Consider the following 18,427-nt stretch of genomic DNA (forward strand, 5'->3'; position numbering starts at 1 on the left):
GTCCTGGTCTTTAAGGGGTTAAAAAAGGCCCACTAGTATCCTTTTTTTGTTCATGTCCAGCTAGTTATACATACAATTGGGTATTACAATATGTGCTGAAGACACTGTCTTATTTCAGCGTGAGCTGTAAATCCGTTCTTTTGTACCAGGGTGCAGTGTAGACTGTTGTAGAAAGCGGTTTACGATGGCAGCATTGCTAGTTATTTTTTAAGTTAATTCCTAAATAACCGACAAGTGTTTCCTTTCAACTAGAATGAAGATTTTTAAAGACAAATTGCTAAGCTTTGTCCTACATGGAGATAGCAGATCCTATGTATATTGTGTTCCTATGTAGCGGGACCTGCTCACAGGATCGGTGATAACTAGAGAAATCTATTTGCAGGACTCTGGTCCATACGGCCAGGTCAGTAATGTCTGACTGTTAAGCCCCCGTCTCACATAGCGATATCGCTAGCGATATCGCTGCTGTGTCACGGTTTTGGTGACTCACCAGCGATGTCGCTATGTGTGACACTTTGCAACGATCAGGCCCCTGCTGTGAGGTCGCTGATCGTTGCAAAGTGTCCTGGACCATTTTTTGGTCGTTGGCCTCCCGCTGGCCAGCACACATCGCTGTGTGTGACCAGCGGGACCAACGATCTGGCTGGTAACTATGGTAAACATCGGGTTACTAGGGGCACGCGCGCACTTAGTAACCCGCTGTTTACCATGGATACCACTCTGCTACGGTGCGCGGAGGCTCCCGCGCACCGTAGCAGAGTGGTATCCATGGTAAACAGCGGGTTACTAAGTGCGCGCGTGCCCCTAGTAACCCGATGTTTACCATAGTTACCAGCCTGCTCCTGCTTGCAGCAGGCTGGTAACGGGAGCAGGACATCGTGGAACGATTCTTTCCACGATATCGCTGCTCCCCTGATCGCTGGTGAGCCTGCCTGTTTGACAGCTCACCAGCGATGTATTAGCGATGCAGCAACGATCCCTGACAGGTCGTATCGTTGTCGGGATCGCTGCTGCATCGCTTAGTGTGACGGGACCTTTAGACCGGAGGCCTGCGAATCTCCTCACCTACCGCTATTCCTGCCTCTTCTTTTGATTAGCCGGACTAGCACAACGTTGTCTCTGCATCATGCCATAATGATGACATCGTGTCAGCCCGGTTAATCTAAAGACGATCCATCAATGTCGGGAAGTAAGAAAATATGCATGCCTCCTGTCCAGCAGCCACAGATTACTGACTTGGATGATGGACCAGAGTCCCACAAATTTAGTCTCCTTATCTAGTGAGAAGTACTAAATTGGTGGGGGTCCAATGTCTTGTTCTCATATCTGCAGAACAAGAACTTCTCCCCCTACACCTTCTGAATGGAGTGGCAGTGTGCATGCTTGGTCACCACTGCATTAACTCTTTATGGGATTGCCAAAGAAAGCTGAGCATTGTAGTCGATGTGCTCCAGCAGTCCCATAAACACTATAGCTGGAGATGAGTATGTGTATAGCCACTCCATTCAGTATGGGGACAGAAGTCCACGTTCTGGCAATCATTGGGTGTCTCAGCAGCTGAACACTTCACGATCAGAAATGATCACGCATCCGGTGGATAGGTGATAATGTCATATTACTCGAATATGCCTTTCAGTTTCATTGTTCCACAGTATGGTTTATATGAAGTTTTAGCCCATTTTGTAGCAGTACTAAATTACTGGTGACAACTGTGCCATTCCACAATCGGGCTGTCGTCAAAAAAAAAAAAGTGCAAAAGACTGACTAACATACAAAATTCTTGACTACATATAAAGTACATGACTCTTGATATATATTATAATGTCTTGAATCAGAGTTTGGGATTGTACTGGGTATTTAGTTGAAGAGCAGTGTCTTGCTGGGCCTCATTTTGATCTAAAGGCCAGTGTGCTTTGTCCTCCTTAGACCTCTCCAGACAAAGTTGACTATGAGTATAGTGAACTGCTGCTCTATCAGAACCAGGTTCTCCGAGAAGCCGAGCTGTACAAGGAGGCATTGCATCACCTCTGCACCTATGAAAAGCAGATATGTGATAAGCTGGCGGTGGAAGAAACTAAAGGTACTTGTATAGGGTGCAGTTTGTGCATTTACCATTCTGTAATTACTAATGTTGTTCTGTAAGGTATCATTTTCTCCAGCATCTAAAAACCTTCAGTGAATGCTGTATTGTCTTTTGTGAATGGCGTTTGCATTGACTCACAACTTCTATCACAAAATTGTGCTAAGGCAAAAAGGCAACTTTGGACAAGTGACATTATGATTACGGTCTGTTCTAAATTGTTAATTAATTATAGTTAATGTGGGCACATTGTAATCCAACAGATTTGGATTTTAGGCAACTGTCATTAGCCACATTAACCTCCATGGTGCAGGCCAACCACATAATCTATCATTAGTTATTTAGCTCTGCCGCATATTGATTTTAATGTTGTATGGCTGAAGTCGCCATATAGTCTATTTGTGCCTATGTATTATTTCTTACATTCTTTTTTTCAGGTGACTTGTTGCTTCGTTTGGGTCGCCTTGAGGAATCTGCAGATGTCTACAGAGGTTTGCTGGACAGAAGCCCAGAGAACTGGGCTTATTATAAAGGTTTAGAGAAGGCTCTTAAGCCCGGTAAGGTCTAGGCCGGTTAAAATTCCATGGATAAAATGATAAGATCAAAACTCATACAGTTGTTTAAAACATTGTGTGAAATAACTAAAGTCTGTATTATCCCAGAGACACTTAAAAGATTCTCCAGTCTATTTCAGTCTTTTCTTCCCAGCGCTGCTGCAGGTGATTGAAAGGTTTTTCCCTGATGAACACACAAGGCAAAGACGTGTCAGTCACCTCCAGCAGTGCTGGGAAGAGGTGGCCAGCGGCAGAGACTGACTAGTCTCGTCTCTAACTATGATCCCCTGCTGGATCTTTAAAGTGTATTATCTCTGAAACGCCTGAGCATTTGGGAAGCATGAATCAGCTGTAAGGTTCACTCTAAATCACCACTCCAGTGTTTTTGTATTTTATTGCACCGCCGGAGTGATGGTTTAAATGTAATTCCTCTGCCTGATACCTGCCATCACCTTCATCCTTTTCCAGCTTCTTTCTCTGGCAAAAAGTGATCTGCCTGCAAATCCAGTGTTTCATGGAGCGCTGCGGAGGTCACTTTTCAATACAAGTCTATGAAAGCCTTGATCTGGCTCTCATAGACTTGCATTGAGCTCTTATGACATATCTTCTGACTTCTGGTCACTCAGAAGCTGTGCTCACAAGATGTCGCCGCGGGACTGGAGCGGCACCGAAAAACGGTGAAGACGCTGGAGGGTGAGTATATGACCGGAGGCAGGGGACTTACATTTAAAGCTCCACTCCAGCGCTGAGAAAAAAAGAAAAAAGAAACTCGCTGAAGTGGTGCTTTAAAGGGAACCTGCCACTAGTTTTTGAGCCTATGAACAAATGCCACCACCTTTAACTGCTCCTGTGCTGCATCCCACAAACGTGTCTTATCAGCTCCTGACTCCCCCCATATACGCCAAAAAATACCATTTGATCTGCTTCTGCACTGTATGTAAATGAGGATGGTCTCATCCGATAGTCGTCCTCGCTGCGGCATCTGTCCCTTCTCTCTGCTCCTAAACACTCCCTCCTGCTTTGATTGGTCAGAGCATAACACAGCACTGCTCAGAGCGCACAGCGACATCATTGGAGTGAGGCTACTGCGCAGGATTTCTGTTCGCCATTCACATCAATCAAAGCTAGGCGCTTGCACAGTGCTGTTTTATGCTCTGCGAACAGAGCAGAGTAGAGTGCACCTGCGCAGTCCTGTGAGACTGTGTGAGCTCTTGGTCCACTATGTGGATGACGTGTACATCAATCAAAGCAGGAGGACGCAATTAGGAGCAGAGAGGAGGGACAGACGCCGCAGTGAGGATACCTATCGGACCGGACCACCCTCATTTACATACAGCGTGGGAGCATATCAAATGGTATTTTTTTGGGGTGTACAGGGGGCGCTGGGAGTTGATAGGCACGTTTGTGGGATACAGCACTGTAGCAGTTAAAGGTGGTGTAATTTATTCATTGGCTCAAAAACTGGTGACAGGTTCCCTTTAATAGTGTATATGGCCAGGTTTGGACTAATCCCAGTAGAAAGTCTCCTTAGTAATTTGCTCTTGGCCCTCTTCTTGGGATCTGTTATTTTGAAAGTTACATCGATCTGTGATCTCATTCTGCGTTCTTGTAGAAATTTTAATCCTTTAAGGAAGCAACCATTTGGGTCCTTGTGAATGTGGTGTTTTTTTTTTCCATTTCTGTCTTGCAAGGGCCATAACTTTATTTTTTACATTAGCGGTTTTTTTTATTTATTTTTTTTGCAGTGAGCTGCAGTTTCTAATATGTATTGCAAAACTTACTGCATTTTGATCACACATTGATCCTAATACATTTTTTTGGTTGCCATAAATAACATACGTTTGTCGTGTAGATCTGTGTGAATACACAGATGCTATATTTAAATGATACTTTCTATATATTACTATATTTGCACAAAAGAAATGCCTTCTTATAGATAAAAAAATCCAGTTGACAGAGCAGTACAATGGCTTATTGTTGTCAGGGTGGGTTGTGGTAACTTAAAGGGGTTGTGCCACCATAAAGAATTCAGTTAACCAAGCCGAAAAGGTGGAAATAAATAATTTTGTAATTTATAGTGATTAAAAATGATGCTCCATTCAAAAGATGGCAAGCTGTTATTTTTTGAATTATGCTCTCTGGCGCCCCCTGGTGTTATTACATTATGTCCTCGTAGTGCGCAATCAGCTGGCTGAGTTTGCGTAGTTCCTGTCATAATAAGAGGTCCAACTCCCCCCAACTCCCCACCCCCAGTGTGCACAACATATTCTCTCTCACACGTCTGACAGCACAAGCTCCCTGCGGTAAGCACAATGTCTGTGATTTATCCCAGCTGACCCTCAGTTTGAGACCATTCTGCTTCACAGACTTGTATGATCGCAGGGAAGCGTCTGCAATGGCGCTCACACAAGTCTGTGAAGCAGAACAATCTCACCCGGAGGTCAGCTGAGCGCAGGGAGGTTGGGATGAATCACAGACAATTTGCTTACAGCAGGGAGCTTGTGCTGTCAGACGTCTGAGGGGAGATTACATTGTGCACACTGGGGGTGGGGAGTTGGCGGGGAGTCAGACCTCTTAATTATGATGGCAGGAACTGCGCAAACTCGACCAGCTGATCGCCCACTACGAGGACGGAATGGAAGAATGCCAGGGGGCACCAGAGAGCATAATTCAAAAAATAAAAGCTTGTTACCTTTTGAATGGAGCATCATTTTTAATTACTATAAATTACAAAACTATTTATTTCCACCTTTTTCTGCTTTGTTAACTGTATTCGTTATCTACCTATGGGACTGAATGAGAGCGGAAGCATGGCCACACGAGCACAGTGAGCAGGTCTATCTCTCTTAATGTTGGGATTCTTGTGTCCTTATAGATATATTAGCATCTCTACTAGAGGTAGCTGATGACCCTCGGAGGATGTGCTCGGAGGTCACTGGGTCTCTGTAGCACTGCTGCTAATAACACTATTTGGACACAAGGCACAATGACTAGAACTGTGTTAATTTTACGAGGGAGGATTCTGCACATCCCAGAGAAGCAGCGGTGGGAATGAGATCTCCTGCACCCCGATTCATTGCCCACACTCCCGGGCTCTGTCAGCGTAAGGAGAGTTGAGGACGGCGCAGTTCTTTACCTTCTGGAGAATAACCCCATGAGGGTTCCCTCCTCACATAGCTATTCTCCAGAAGGTAAAGCACTGCGCCCTTAGTACATAAGAGGGGGCTGTGCCATTATTTGAGTGGAGATTGCACTGAGTGGTAATGTCACAGTCTGTGTTTTTTCTTCACTGGCTACATAATGAATGTACACGGAGTACCCTGTGAGTGGCATTTATTAAGACCGGCTTTTTTTATGCCAGTCTTAATAAATTATTCCCATTTTACTCCAGCATATTATTTATTAAGAGTTACATTTCTTAATAAATTAGGCACATCTCTTGCTGTGCATGCATAGATTTGTACTCAAATTTACAACGATTTTTTATGTTAATTCTAATTTGTCGGGCTGCATGCCTGACATCTGCATGATATAGATCTGACTCCTTATTTTGACACAATCTCACTAAACTTTTCTCTTATAGCACACAGTGTGTGTGATAGAGGGAGAGGTTGATTGCCTTTGGCTCCCTGTCAGTGTCTTTATAGGACAGCCACATCCGCTTTACAACATGCACATGACATCAGAGCCTCGACCTTCTGCAGCTTGATGACATCACTACATCACTCTTCCTGTGTCGGCCCACTGACTTCACAGACAACTACTGTTTTGTGGTGTCTTCACATAATACAGCTACCCATCGTCTACGATTTTACAAGGCAATATTACTTTTTACACACACAACAGGGACATTATTACTTTGTTACATTATAAATGGCTAAGCCTCATTTCGATCTGTATAGGAATACAACTGTGGGCATTATTACCATGTGGTAACGCACAAGAAGAAATGTTACTGTTTATGGGGCACAAAGGTGACGATGATTACTCTGCTCTAAGAGGATCCCTATTACTGTGTGTGGTCTAAAAGGGTAATTATTGCAAATACTCCCCAAAATTGCTAAGAGGAGTGTTTACCTGGCTGTGAAATATGTAGCACTATCTTAGTTCACAAGGCAAATGATCATTTCCGCTAAAGTCTGCTGTGACAATGTGTATATATATATATTTTATAATCGAGATGTTTATTCTCCCCTTTTACAGCAACTATGGAAGAAAGATTGAAGATTTATGAGGACAGTTGGATTAAATATCCCAGAGGTTTGGTGCCAAGACGATTGCCTTTAAACTTCTTAACAGGTGACACACATGACGTTTTTTTTTTATTTAATCCTATGGCTGTTTTTTTACTGTTTTGATCCCTTGAAATGATTGTACCTTTTATATTAATAATTCTCTCAGGTGAAAAATTCAGAGTGTGTCTGGATAAGTATTTGAGAATGAACTTCAGTAAAGGATGCCCCCCGGTTTTTAACACTTTGCGATCACTATACAGTGACAAAGAAAAGGTAAATACAATTTTATATGTAATAAATTTCAAGTATTTTTTCTTTTATTAAAATGAAATGTGTGGTTGATGTTATTTAATGAGGGATATTTCTGCCCTCCTGCCATAGTACACACAACTAGTCCTCACAAAGAGATCTCAAGACAAATACATCATAATTGTTATGTGGAAACGTAAAGGGGTTTTCCCAATAAATACGCAGGTGTCCTGTCTTAAGCGTGACAACCCCATATATGTCTGAGGCTGTCAAGTTCTTCTCAGGAGACCCGCAGCCTGTCCGAGAATCATAGTCTGTACCTGAACTGTGAAACCTAATGTGTGAATACAGTCTTAGATAGAGAGCTTGACGAGGGAAAACTAGTGAAAAAGTAGGATAAAAGTCCTGTATTGGGTAGAAATGGTGTTATTCCACATGTTTACACAGGACAGTTTATCCTGAAAAGTTACTTGAAAGTATGGATGCCCTTTAAGGAAATCTGTGTTTTTACTCCTCTACTAGATATTTACAGATGGTACATGTGCACTTGGCCATTTGTGTTCAGCGGTCGCTCTCATACATGCCAAATTTAGTAACGCATGTTACATACATATTACTGTAATTCATTTGATTAGTGTTCAACAAAAAAAAGTGCATTTTGATGAAATAAGAGTGTATATGTATGTAGAGTACAAAAGTTTGGACACACCTGTTCATACAATGGGTTTCCTTGTTCCTATTGGAATTTGCACATTGTGGATTCAGACTGATGGCCACAAACCTACGAATGAGCACATATGAGAACAAGGAGTAAAGAAAAGTGGGAAATAGACCAGAATAGGTGTTTAAAACTTTAATTTTTCAAATGATCCCTGTCCCTTCCTATTGGCATTTTGTCAGTCAGTTGCTAGAAGCTTAAAAGTATCGTCAAGTGCAGTCATGAAAACCATCAATCACCATGATAACACTTGGTCTCTTGAAGACCGCCCCAGGAGAGGAAGGCCAAAAATTTCTTCATCAGTTACCATCCTCAGAAACCACAAATGTACAGCACCTTAGACAACAGCCTTCATAAATGATGCACAGACATGAAATAGCAGACACATATCAACATCAATTGGCCAGACAAAACTTTGAGAAGCCGGCCATTATGGTCGAATTATTGCAGAGAAGCCACTACTGAGGACCACAAACAGACTTTGTTTGGACTAAGAAACACAATGATTGGACATTAGATCAGTGGAAATCTGTATTGTGGTCTGAGGAGTCAAAATTGTAGATTTTTAGTACTAACCTCCTTGTCTTTGTGAGACACATAAAAGGTGAGCAGATGGTTTCTACAATGTGAAGCATGGGCGTATGATGGTGTGGGGGGTGCTTTGCTGGTGAAACTGTTGGTGATTTTTTCCAAATTCAAGGCAGACTTACCCAGCATGGCTACTACAGCATTCTGCAGTGACCTGACATCCCATGGAGAAGAGTGGAGTGCTGCATCAGACAACATGGCCCCACTATCACCTGAACTCAACCCAACTGGCATGGTTTGGGATGTGTTGGACCGCAGAGTGAAGGGGTATCCCAGTAAAAAGGAGGGAGTGGGGGGGAACACATTCTAGTTTATTTCAAGCATATTTCTTTGCTCCATGTTTCGATATTCACTAATTCACGGTTTTGCTTCCTTCAACGACACTACGATGTACACATTCACTAAGAACAAGGAAAATTGTTGCATGAACAGATGTGTCCAAACCTTTGACTGATATTGTATGTGTTTGTGTATATAATATACATGTGTGTGTATACACACACACACTAGAGAAAACTAAAGTAGCTAGTGGTGTAACTGATTTGTCTTTTCCCTCATGTACTTCTTCAGTACTGCACTTATCTGGTAATTCTTTTATACTGTTCCTTAGGTGGAGATTATTGAAGATCTTGTAGTGGGTTATGATACATCATTAAAAAGTTGCCGGTTGTTTAACATGAATGGTTTGTATGTTTTATGGTTTTATGTAACTTCTTTCATATGTATGTGTCCAATGTATATGTATCATTATCTACATTTTTCAAGTCTGCAGACGGCCAGCCTCCTGATCTGTCAGGCTGCTACTCTTATCTCACCTTTTTTTCCATCAATTTATGTTTAATTTTGAGCTTACGAAATGTGATTTGAGAACGTTGAATGAGACCATGGGATTATACAGTAATACACTTACATGGTAGAACAGATTTCTAGACGTGTTAGTTTTTAATAACTTTTTGGCATTGATAAAATATCCAATATTTATGGATAAATCGGCTGGGTCTGGTGATGTCATCCTCTCATGCAAACATATGTGCTTGAGACTGAGAAGACCCGCTTTACTCGTAGTAATGAGATGCACCACAAATAGAATAAAATGTTTTATTGTATTATGCTAATGTTTTTATATTGAAAAGTGCACTTCCCTGGATAAAGGAAGCTGAAGGGGATAACGTCATAAACTTTGGTCTCGGGTTGTTTGCATTGCACGTTGGGTTTTTTCCACCATGGATCAGGTATATGGTGCAGGCCTTGGTTCTGCAGGATTAGGACTGAGGGGCTGATTCAGTTAGGCTGGCACACTCCAGTCTTCATGAACGCTTGCTGAAATACGAAATGCCAAATTCATTAAGGGGCACAGGCAACTTAAATAATTTGGCTTATCTTCTCAGTAGTGTACACCTCACCAGAAATGTTACCCCAGCCTCCGACTGGAGTAACCTTTCTGGTGCACAAAACGCTGGCACTCTTGATGAATTTGAATAGTGGGTGTGGTCATGCACCGCCTCAGCTCCTCCCATTTTGGCGGTGCTACACTAGCGTTAACAAACCATGTGCAAAACAATTATGACTTTTCAAAGTGTTTCATGCCAGTTTTCTGGCGAAAACACTGAGTTGCCCCCATAGTCCCTATAAAATTGGAAACTCTATAGTTACAATAAAAGAATGACATTTTCAGGAAGGACTTTCCGATTTCAATGTGCTGTTAAATGGTTAAGATGAAATTCTAGTAGTTTTATGCCATTTCTCTATGATTGCATGTATCCAACTCCTTGCAGTGCGGATGGTTGGTCAAAGCTTTTAAGAACATGTACCGTACTTATTGAATTTTAATTTTGATATTGCTTAAAAATTACCCCAATTTACCTTTTTGTAGATTTAAACTCTGTGACTGCTTGATTGTAGAAAGAGAAATGTGAGATCTTATTGTAAGAGTTAAATGTTTCTCTTCTTCCCATAGATGATGGTAAAGAAGAGCCTCCGACTACATTACTATGGGTCCAGTACTATTTGGCTCAGCACTATGACAAGATTGGGCAACCTTCTTTAGCTCTGGAATATATAAATGCCGCCATAGAGAGCACACCAACACTGATAGAGCTCTTCCTTGTGAAAGCTAAAATCTACAAGGTATGGGAACGTTGGCTGCACTTTATGCCTCCATGAAGGAGAAATTCCGCAAACACTAGATTGATGTAAGATGACCAGGTCTTGTTGGTACATTAATCATTTCAGCCTCTGAGGTATTTGTTGTATGGAGGTTATTTATGTGACCTGTCTTGGTAATCTTTTCAGTATGCATCAGTGTATTGTTATGAGGCAGCACATGGCTGTTACATCTGTAGCAAAATGCAGCCACCGATGAACTGTCCAACCTTTCTTCCTGTAATGTGGTTTCTCTCTTATCTTTTAGCACGCTGGTAACATCAAAGAGGCTGCACGGTGGATGGATGAAGCACAGGCTCTGGACACAGCAGATAGGTTTATCAACTCAAAATGTGCAAAATACATGCTGAAAGCCAACATGATAAAAGAGGCAGAGGAAATGTGCTCCAAGTTTACAAGGGTTCGTGTTTTCTGCTGCTGAGACAGTCATTAATAGTTCTTCACTATTACCAGTATATGCTGTGTGAAGGGAACCTGTCGGCTGTTTCATGCCACCCGCACAACCAGGGTTGTGGAGTCGGAGTCAGAGCCCATTTTGGTGGAGTCGGTATAAAATGGACTGACCCCGACTCCTAAAATATGTAATAAATTGGGTGCAGTAGTTCAATTCAGTTTGTGGGGAATATTTTTTAATAATAATTTGGGAAAGTTATGAAATGTCCTATAAATGTCTGTCCTATTCCTGATCTTAAGGGTCTAGACTTTTAGCTGAGATGAATCTGTGCTACAGTAAATTTATTACTGAAACATGAGCCATGTATGAGGGAGTCGGAGTTGGAGTCAGTGTCATGGAAATTGAGGAGTCGGAGGTTTGGTTTACCGACTCCACAGCCCTGCGCACAACAGGCAGGTTCCTTCATTGCAATACAATGTGTTTTATTCTGAAATGCTCACATGGAAAAAAAGGACACTGGCAGAACATTCACTGAGCAGCTCCCTCAGGTCTGACTGGTTTATTCCTATTCCTGTATAAAAGGAGACCTGACAATCGAGCCGGGCTAGGTGAAGCCTAAAGGAACTATCCAGCAGTTTTTCCTTTTACCAGGAACTGTCTTCCATCTATGTGGTCAGATAACAAATTACCCTCTGTAACGAGCAAGCCTATCTGGATATTATGTTTCCTTGGGTCGTGGCAGTAAGAAAACTGCTGACAAGTTCTCTAGCTAAAAATAACTGTAAAATCGAGCTAAGAACTATAAATGTTGTTTAAAAAAATGTTGTCATTCACCCCTGCAGGAGGGAACATCGGCAGTGGAGAACCTAAACGAGATGCAGTGTATGTGGTTCCAGACGGAGTGTGCACAAGCATACAGATCTATGAACAAGTTTGGTGATGCACTTAAGAAATGCCATGAGATTGAAAGAGTGAGTCTTTGTGTACTATTAGAATAACAATACTGAATAGTGGAGCCACCTACTTTACATTCGCTTGAAATGGCACACATATATTTCATCCCAGGTTAACAAATGAGTTTTCCTAGAAATGCCCAGCAATAAGGCACTACAGTATCAGGAGTTCTAGGTCTTCACCCTAACAGCAAGCCAACATGTGAGAGTATTAGAGGAAAAGAAGACCTCAAGAACTAAGGGAGGATATTTACTGACAGCGTGGTAAAATGGTGGAAGGTTTTTTGATTGATAGACACTGATGTACTTGATTTTTTTTGTATGTGTTTGTTTTTAGCATTTTGTGGAGATCACGGACGATCAGTTTGATTTTCACACCTACTGTATGAGGAAAATTACACTCAGGTCATATGTGGACTTGCTAAAGTTAGAAGACGTCCTCAGACAACATCCATTTTACTTCAAAGCAGCACGAATCGCAATAGAAATTTACCTGAAGCTCCATGACAACCCCATAACGGATGAAAATAAGGAGCTGGAGGCAAACACTGGTTTGTGTAGTTCTCATTTGCTACTCCAATGATTTGCGCCTCACTAGACTGCTGTGATTTGTCTAGAAAAGTTGCATCTATTAAGAGTCTTTAAAGGTTATTGCTATCTGTGGCTTTTATGGCACGTTTACCCCCATTCATCTTGACAACAGGACAGGTGCCCATCACACACTGCCAAAAACTGAGAGGTCGCCGCACATGTGCAACTCTTTTCATTCACTTTTATAGGAGTTTTTAAAGTTGCTGAGCATGCAGATCTTCTCCCTGCCTGATCTAGTTTCAAGCGGGGATCCCAGTTTGCACAAGCTATCACCCATCAGTTAAGTGATACATTTTGGATCTATGGTGGTCCAACCACTAGACCTCCCACTAGTTTCCAGAATGCAGGACAAGTGACCCACATACCTCCTCGCCTCCCCCCCCCCCCCCCCAGCTTGTAAAATTGCGTCCAGGAGGAATTGAATAGAGTGACTGGTTGTTTGCCGTTGATTTTCAGAAGTGCTTTGGCGTGATGGAAACTCTTTAGGCTTCCTTCTGGTGGTTAAAGCTCTATGGATATGTTTAGCACGGATAGCATTGTATACGCTAAACATGTGGCTCAGACATAGATCTGAGTCTCTTAACTCATTTCACTGGCTGCCTTTCCTCCTTATTTACATTGTCTTTTTAATAAAGGGTTAATTTGCTATGCTTAAAAACTAGACTGACTGTCAAAATAGGCAAGAAAAAAGGATTATGTATAGTCTTGTATGTTAAATGGCCAATCATGTTTCTGATTTGTGAGATTTGTCTGATTAGCCAAAATTATTTGTGTGCTTCAATGACTTATCTATGGTGCAACTATTCTCATCTGCTATAGCCAATATGTCTGACAAAGAACTAAAGAAGCTGCGCAACAAACAAAGGAAAGCCCAAAAGAAAGCTCAGTTAGAAGAGGAGAAGAAAAACGCTGAGAAGGAGAAGCAGCAGAGGAACCAGAAGAAGAAAAAGGAGGATGATGATGAGGAAATTGGCGGCCCAAAAGAAGAACTTATTCCAGAAAAGTTGGCCAAGGTATTAGTCATGGATGGATGGGAAGGATTCTCTTTTTTTATGTATTTTTTCCTATATGTAACTAGGTAATCTAACCTGAATTATACTGTCTGTGATTGATAGAGATGGATGTTTGTGCAGGCGACAGAACAAGTCATTGCATTGCCTGTTTGGCTTGTAACAATGCTTTCTCTGAATCCGTCTGTAAACAGGTTGACAAGCCTTTGGAAGAAGCTAATAAATTTTTAACACCTTTGAAGAATTTGGTGAAGAACAAAATAGAAACACATCTATATGCCTTTGAAATTTACTTCAGGAAAGGTAAGGAAACCTGTACATGGCCCCTATGAAGATGTATTTGTGTGCAGATATGTAATTTAAAGGAATTTTTATTTTCTTACACTTACAGAAAAATTCCTTTTAATGTTGCAATCTGCAAAGAGAGCCTTTGCCATAGACCCAAACCATCCTTGGCTCCACCAGTGTTTGATCCGTTTCTTTAGTGCAGGTAATATTGTTTCTTATATACTGGTATGGTTCTTCTGCAGTACTTAAAGGGGTTGTGCCACTATAAAGAATACATTTAAAGGGGTTTTCCACTACTTTTTCTACCCTCTGTAATATATCATAGCTTTTCAAAACAATACCTTTTGTAATATACTTGTATTCGATGTATAGCTTCTATGAGCTCATCTCAGCAGGGATCATACGGTACTGGATTGTTATGGAGATTCCTCTTGCTCCTTTGTTTTGTCTGATACTTCCCTTTTCCAGGACAGAAATTGTACGAAATGAAAGGAAGTCATCACTGTGCACCTGGTGGTGGGTGTAGACCTTTTGGATTGAGTGGCAGCTTGCCTGAGCATGGGTCCTGAAGACACAATTAGTCTGCCTCATGCAAGCTGATCAGGCTGTGTGATTCAGCAGTAGAGCAGGGGCTACACCTTTGCTAGTGTAGTGCTGCGATCTGCATTCAAAAGCAAAGGGGTAATGTAATCTAATCTCTGTGAAAGGCTATTGCTTTAAAATACTGGCATGGACACCTACACCTGAAAAGTGCCAAAATTTGCATAACACACACAGTGGGATGAATGTAATCAGAGTAAAAGGAGGCATGGTGGAGAATGGAGAGGCCATGATGAGTGCTGGCTCACAGGCTACTGTAATGCATGATGGAACTTGTAGTATTAGAACACGGTAAGCCTGGGGACAGGAAGTGATTGATGTAAACCTCACAGCTGCAGCTGGCAGACATCAAGTGTTGCTATGTGCATGATAAAGTTATATATTGCCATAATAAGAGTATAGATGTATTTACTGGCACATAATGGCAAAATTAATTACTAAAAAAAATGAAATGAGTTTGGGTAGTGGATAACTTCTTTAACTAAGCAGAAAAGGTGGAAATAAATGGTTTTGTAATTTACAGTTGTTAAAAAATTATGCACTGTTCAAAAAATAACAAGCTTTCATCTTCTGAAGTATGCTCCCTGGCGTTATTACATTCTGTCCTCCTAGTGGCCGATCAGCTGGCTGAGCTTGTACAGTTCCTGTCCTCATAAGAGGCCACCCCCAGTGTGCACAACGTATTCTCCCTGCGCTCACGTCATAGGTCTGACAGCGCAAGGAGCATTTTGCTGAGAAGCACCGAAGCGTGTCTGATTCTTCCCCGTGCGCTCACACTAATCTGACCTCTGGATGATATCAATCTGTTTCACAGACCTGTGTGAGCGCAATTGCAGACAGACGCTTCCTGCGCTCACACAGGTCAGAGAAGCAGAACGATCTCACCCAGAGGTCAGATTAGTGTGAGCGCAGGGGAAAGAATCACTAACACGCGTCTGTGTGCTTCTCAGCAATATGCTTCCTGTCAGACCTGTGTGAGGTGAGCGCATGGAGAATATGTTGTGCACACTGGGGGTAGGGAGTTGGGGGGGACCTCTTATGATGCCAGGAACTGTGCAAGCGCTGCCAGCTGATCAGCCACTGGGAGGACAGAATGCAATAACGCTAGGGAGCATACTTCAGAAGATGAAAGCTTATTGTTTTTTGAATGGAGCATAATTTTTAATACCTGTAAAATACAAAACCATTTATGTCCACCTTTTCTTCTGCTTAGTTAAATGTATTCTTTATGACTTCTCTGTGTTCTATGTTTCCTAAAAATATGTGAAAAATTTTAATAAAAATTACAGTTATAAAAAAAAAAAAATGTATTCTTTATGGTGGCACAACCCCTTTAAGATAAGATATGATCCTGGAATGTTATACATACATATATTTGTGTATTAAAGATGCTGTTTGTTAATTTTTTCTCTCCACACTCTGGCAGTATCTGGGAGCAAAGAACTAAATGAATCCGTTAGAACAGTGTTAAAGCAAGAGGTGAAGCGACTTTTTGGGGAAACAAGTCCTGCAAACTTTAATAACACTTTCCTGAAAGAGAACATTGGCTCCTTATCACACAGATTATCAGGTGGGTGGTTTTTAACTTTACAGATGTTCGTAATTTGGACATGCTGAAAAAAACAAAAAAAAGTTCCCACTACAATTATCAGTGCACAGTCTTTTAGATGCCATAATATATATTCTCCTACTATAGAGCAGGTTACATAGTATATTTGAAAAATAACACACGTCCATCACGCTCAACCAAGAGATGGAAAAGGATAAAGAAAAGTGTTATGCGCGCCATCATAATGCATGATACGGTCTGCCCTAAAGAACAGGTTTTTCCCTCTTAATCCCAAGTGTTTTTCGACTGGATCAACATTTAAGGCAAAAAATATTATACATTTACATAAGTATTTTCTTCTTCTAAAAATAAAAAAAACTCTATCTACAGACAGTTCTCATGGTAAAGGAGCCTAGACTCCTTTTGAGATTAAGGGGGTTTTTGGTTGTTTTTTTTTTCCTCTCCTCCAGATGGGCGCTGTACATGAAACTGCTTGTGAACAATTTTTTTCCACAGGCATTTATGTACTTGTACCATATATCTCCTTAGACTTCTGTTCTCAAAACTAAATAAATGTAATTCTTTTAATCTCTCCTTATAGCGAAGATCCTCCATGCCCATTATCAAACTAGTGGGTTTCTCTAACTGTAGGGCATCTATTCTATGACATGGTGCCCAGAACTGAACTGCGTTTTTGGGGTCTGACTAATGTTTTGTAAAGTAGTGGTATTACGTCCCTGTCCCACATCTCCATGCCTCTATTAATACACGACAATTTCTTGCTGGCCTTAGAAGCTGCTAGTTGACATTACATGCTGTTATTTAGTCTGTGATCTACAGTACCTAAATCCTTCATTACAAGTGACTCTCCTAGTTTTATTCCCCACTAGAACACATGATGCCCACATATTATTAGTACCCATATGCATAGCTTTACATTTCTCCACATTGAACCTCATCTGCCAAGTGGGATGCCCAAACACTCAGTTTGAACATGTCAGCTTGTGAACATTTTCCAGAGATTGCACTGTACTACATGGCTGGTGTCCTCTGCAAAAATAGAAACAGTATTATTAATTGCGTCTTCTGCACCATTAATAAATAAGTTGAATAATGGCGGACCAAGCACTGAACTTTGGGGTACATCACTTACTACCAGAGACCATTCAAAGTAGCACTCATGTACCACAACTCTCTGGGTGCCGTGTTTGAGACAATTTTTGACCCAATTACAAACCTTACTTTTTAAGCCTGTAGACCTTAATTGACCCATTAGTTGTCTGTGGGACAGTCTTAAACGCCTTAGCAAAGTTCGAAAGCGCTATATCCATAGCTACCCCTCTGTCCAGACTTGTACACTCATCTTTATAAAAGCGAATCAGGTTAGTTTAAACTTCTTTCCTTTGTAAACCCATACTGGCTATCAGGTATAATGTTCTCTTCCATCACTCTCCTGTATAGAAGCCCCCCAGACATTTTTCCCATAATGGATGTTAAAGCGTAATCAGTTATTATCAAAAATCTCAATTCTGAGATAAAATCTGTAGTCAGAGAAGAACACATACTGAACGTAGCAAATCATATACATCAGCTTAAAAGGATTAATAAACCAATGTGGAGAGGTGGTAATATATATTTGCTTGGAATATGAATGACAGACCAATCTGAATAGAACTGAGAACCCAAAAGAAGAACACCGAATATATGGTCAAAATGAAGTCTGGAACATAGATCTTGACAAATAAAATACCTTTATTTAGACTGCAATAGCTATATGGTGGCACTAAAGAAAGAGTGCCAACACTTACATAAGGAACAATATATTATACAGACATGATAAAAGAGAAGTCTAGGACCACACAGATAAAATCCATATAATATATTGGGGTATAGCAAATTACCCAGAAATGAATAACATGGCTATTTTAGAAATGTTAGCCCTCTATATGAACACACCCACACTTGACCTGTCGACCACATAGGTAATCCATAATGCCTCTATCTGTTCATTTTCTGTACTGGTGCTTATTGAACATATCGATCATCTGTCATGCATTTCTTTTACACCTATTTGGTATCTGGTTATTCCCTCTGCATCATGTGTCTCTCAGGTTGATTTTCATGCATACACTGAGTATAGACTTGATGGCTTCAGCTCCTTTTGATATGTTAATCTCTTTTGTGACTACCAGGTACACCATTGCATTTGTCTTTTTTGACATGTATATAATCTACATCTATTTTATTTCTAGTTTGTGAATTTCCTGTTAGTTCTACAGCACAGATAGCCTTTCTCTCCCCAATAACAGGAGCTCATATAGAGGGCTACTAGTTCTAAAATAGCCATGTTATTAGTTTCTGGGTAATTTATTATTCCCCAAGATATTATATGGATTTGATCTGTGTGGTCCTAGATTTTATCTTTTATCATGTTTTGTATAATATTTTGTTCCTT

General features: G+C 41.0%; 1 protein-coding gene across 1 annotated transcript in view; it reads left to right on the forward strand.

Moving 5' to 3' along the window:
• The window catches only part of NAA15 (N-alpha-acetyltransferase 15, NatA auxiliary subunit), a 51,964-nt gene that overhangs the window by 26,667 nt on the left and 6,870 nt on the right, over nucleotides 1–18,427 (forward strand). Inside the window, exons 6-18 of the mRNA XM_073641806.1 lie at nucleotides 1,927–2,080; nucleotides 2,518–2,637; nucleotides 6,838–6,933; nucleotides 7,036–7,142; nucleotides 9,035–9,107; nucleotides 10,382–10,551; nucleotides 10,835–10,987; nucleotides 11,824–11,952; nucleotides 12,272–12,485; nucleotides 13,345–13,538; nucleotides 13,730–13,838; nucleotides 13,927–14,025; nucleotides 15,850–15,993. Coding sequence (XP_073497907.1) covers nucleotides 1,927–2,080; nucleotides 2,518–2,637; nucleotides 6,838–6,933; nucleotides 7,036–7,142; nucleotides 9,035–9,107; nucleotides 10,382–10,551; nucleotides 10,835–10,987; nucleotides 11,824–11,952; nucleotides 12,272–12,485; nucleotides 13,345–13,538; nucleotides 13,730–13,838; nucleotides 13,927–14,025; nucleotides 15,850–15,993 — 1,762 coding nt within the window. The remainder of the gene's footprint in view (nucleotides 1–1,926; nucleotides 2,081–2,517; nucleotides 2,638–6,837; nucleotides 6,934–7,035; nucleotides 7,143–9,034; nucleotides 9,108–10,381; nucleotides 10,552–10,834; nucleotides 10,988–11,823; nucleotides 11,953–12,271; nucleotides 12,486–13,344; nucleotides 13,539–13,729; nucleotides 13,839–13,926; nucleotides 14,026–15,849; nucleotides 15,994–18,427) is intronic.

This window comes from Phyllobates terribilis, unplaced genomic scaffold (assembly GCF_046119375.1).
Source record: "Phyllobates terribilis strain yellow unplaced genomic scaffold, ASM4611937v1 Scaffold_1__5_contigs__length_1240528914, whole genome shotgun sequence".
NCBI lineage: Eukaryota > Metazoa > Chordata > Amphibia > Anura > Dendrobatidae > Phyllobates > Phyllobates terribilis.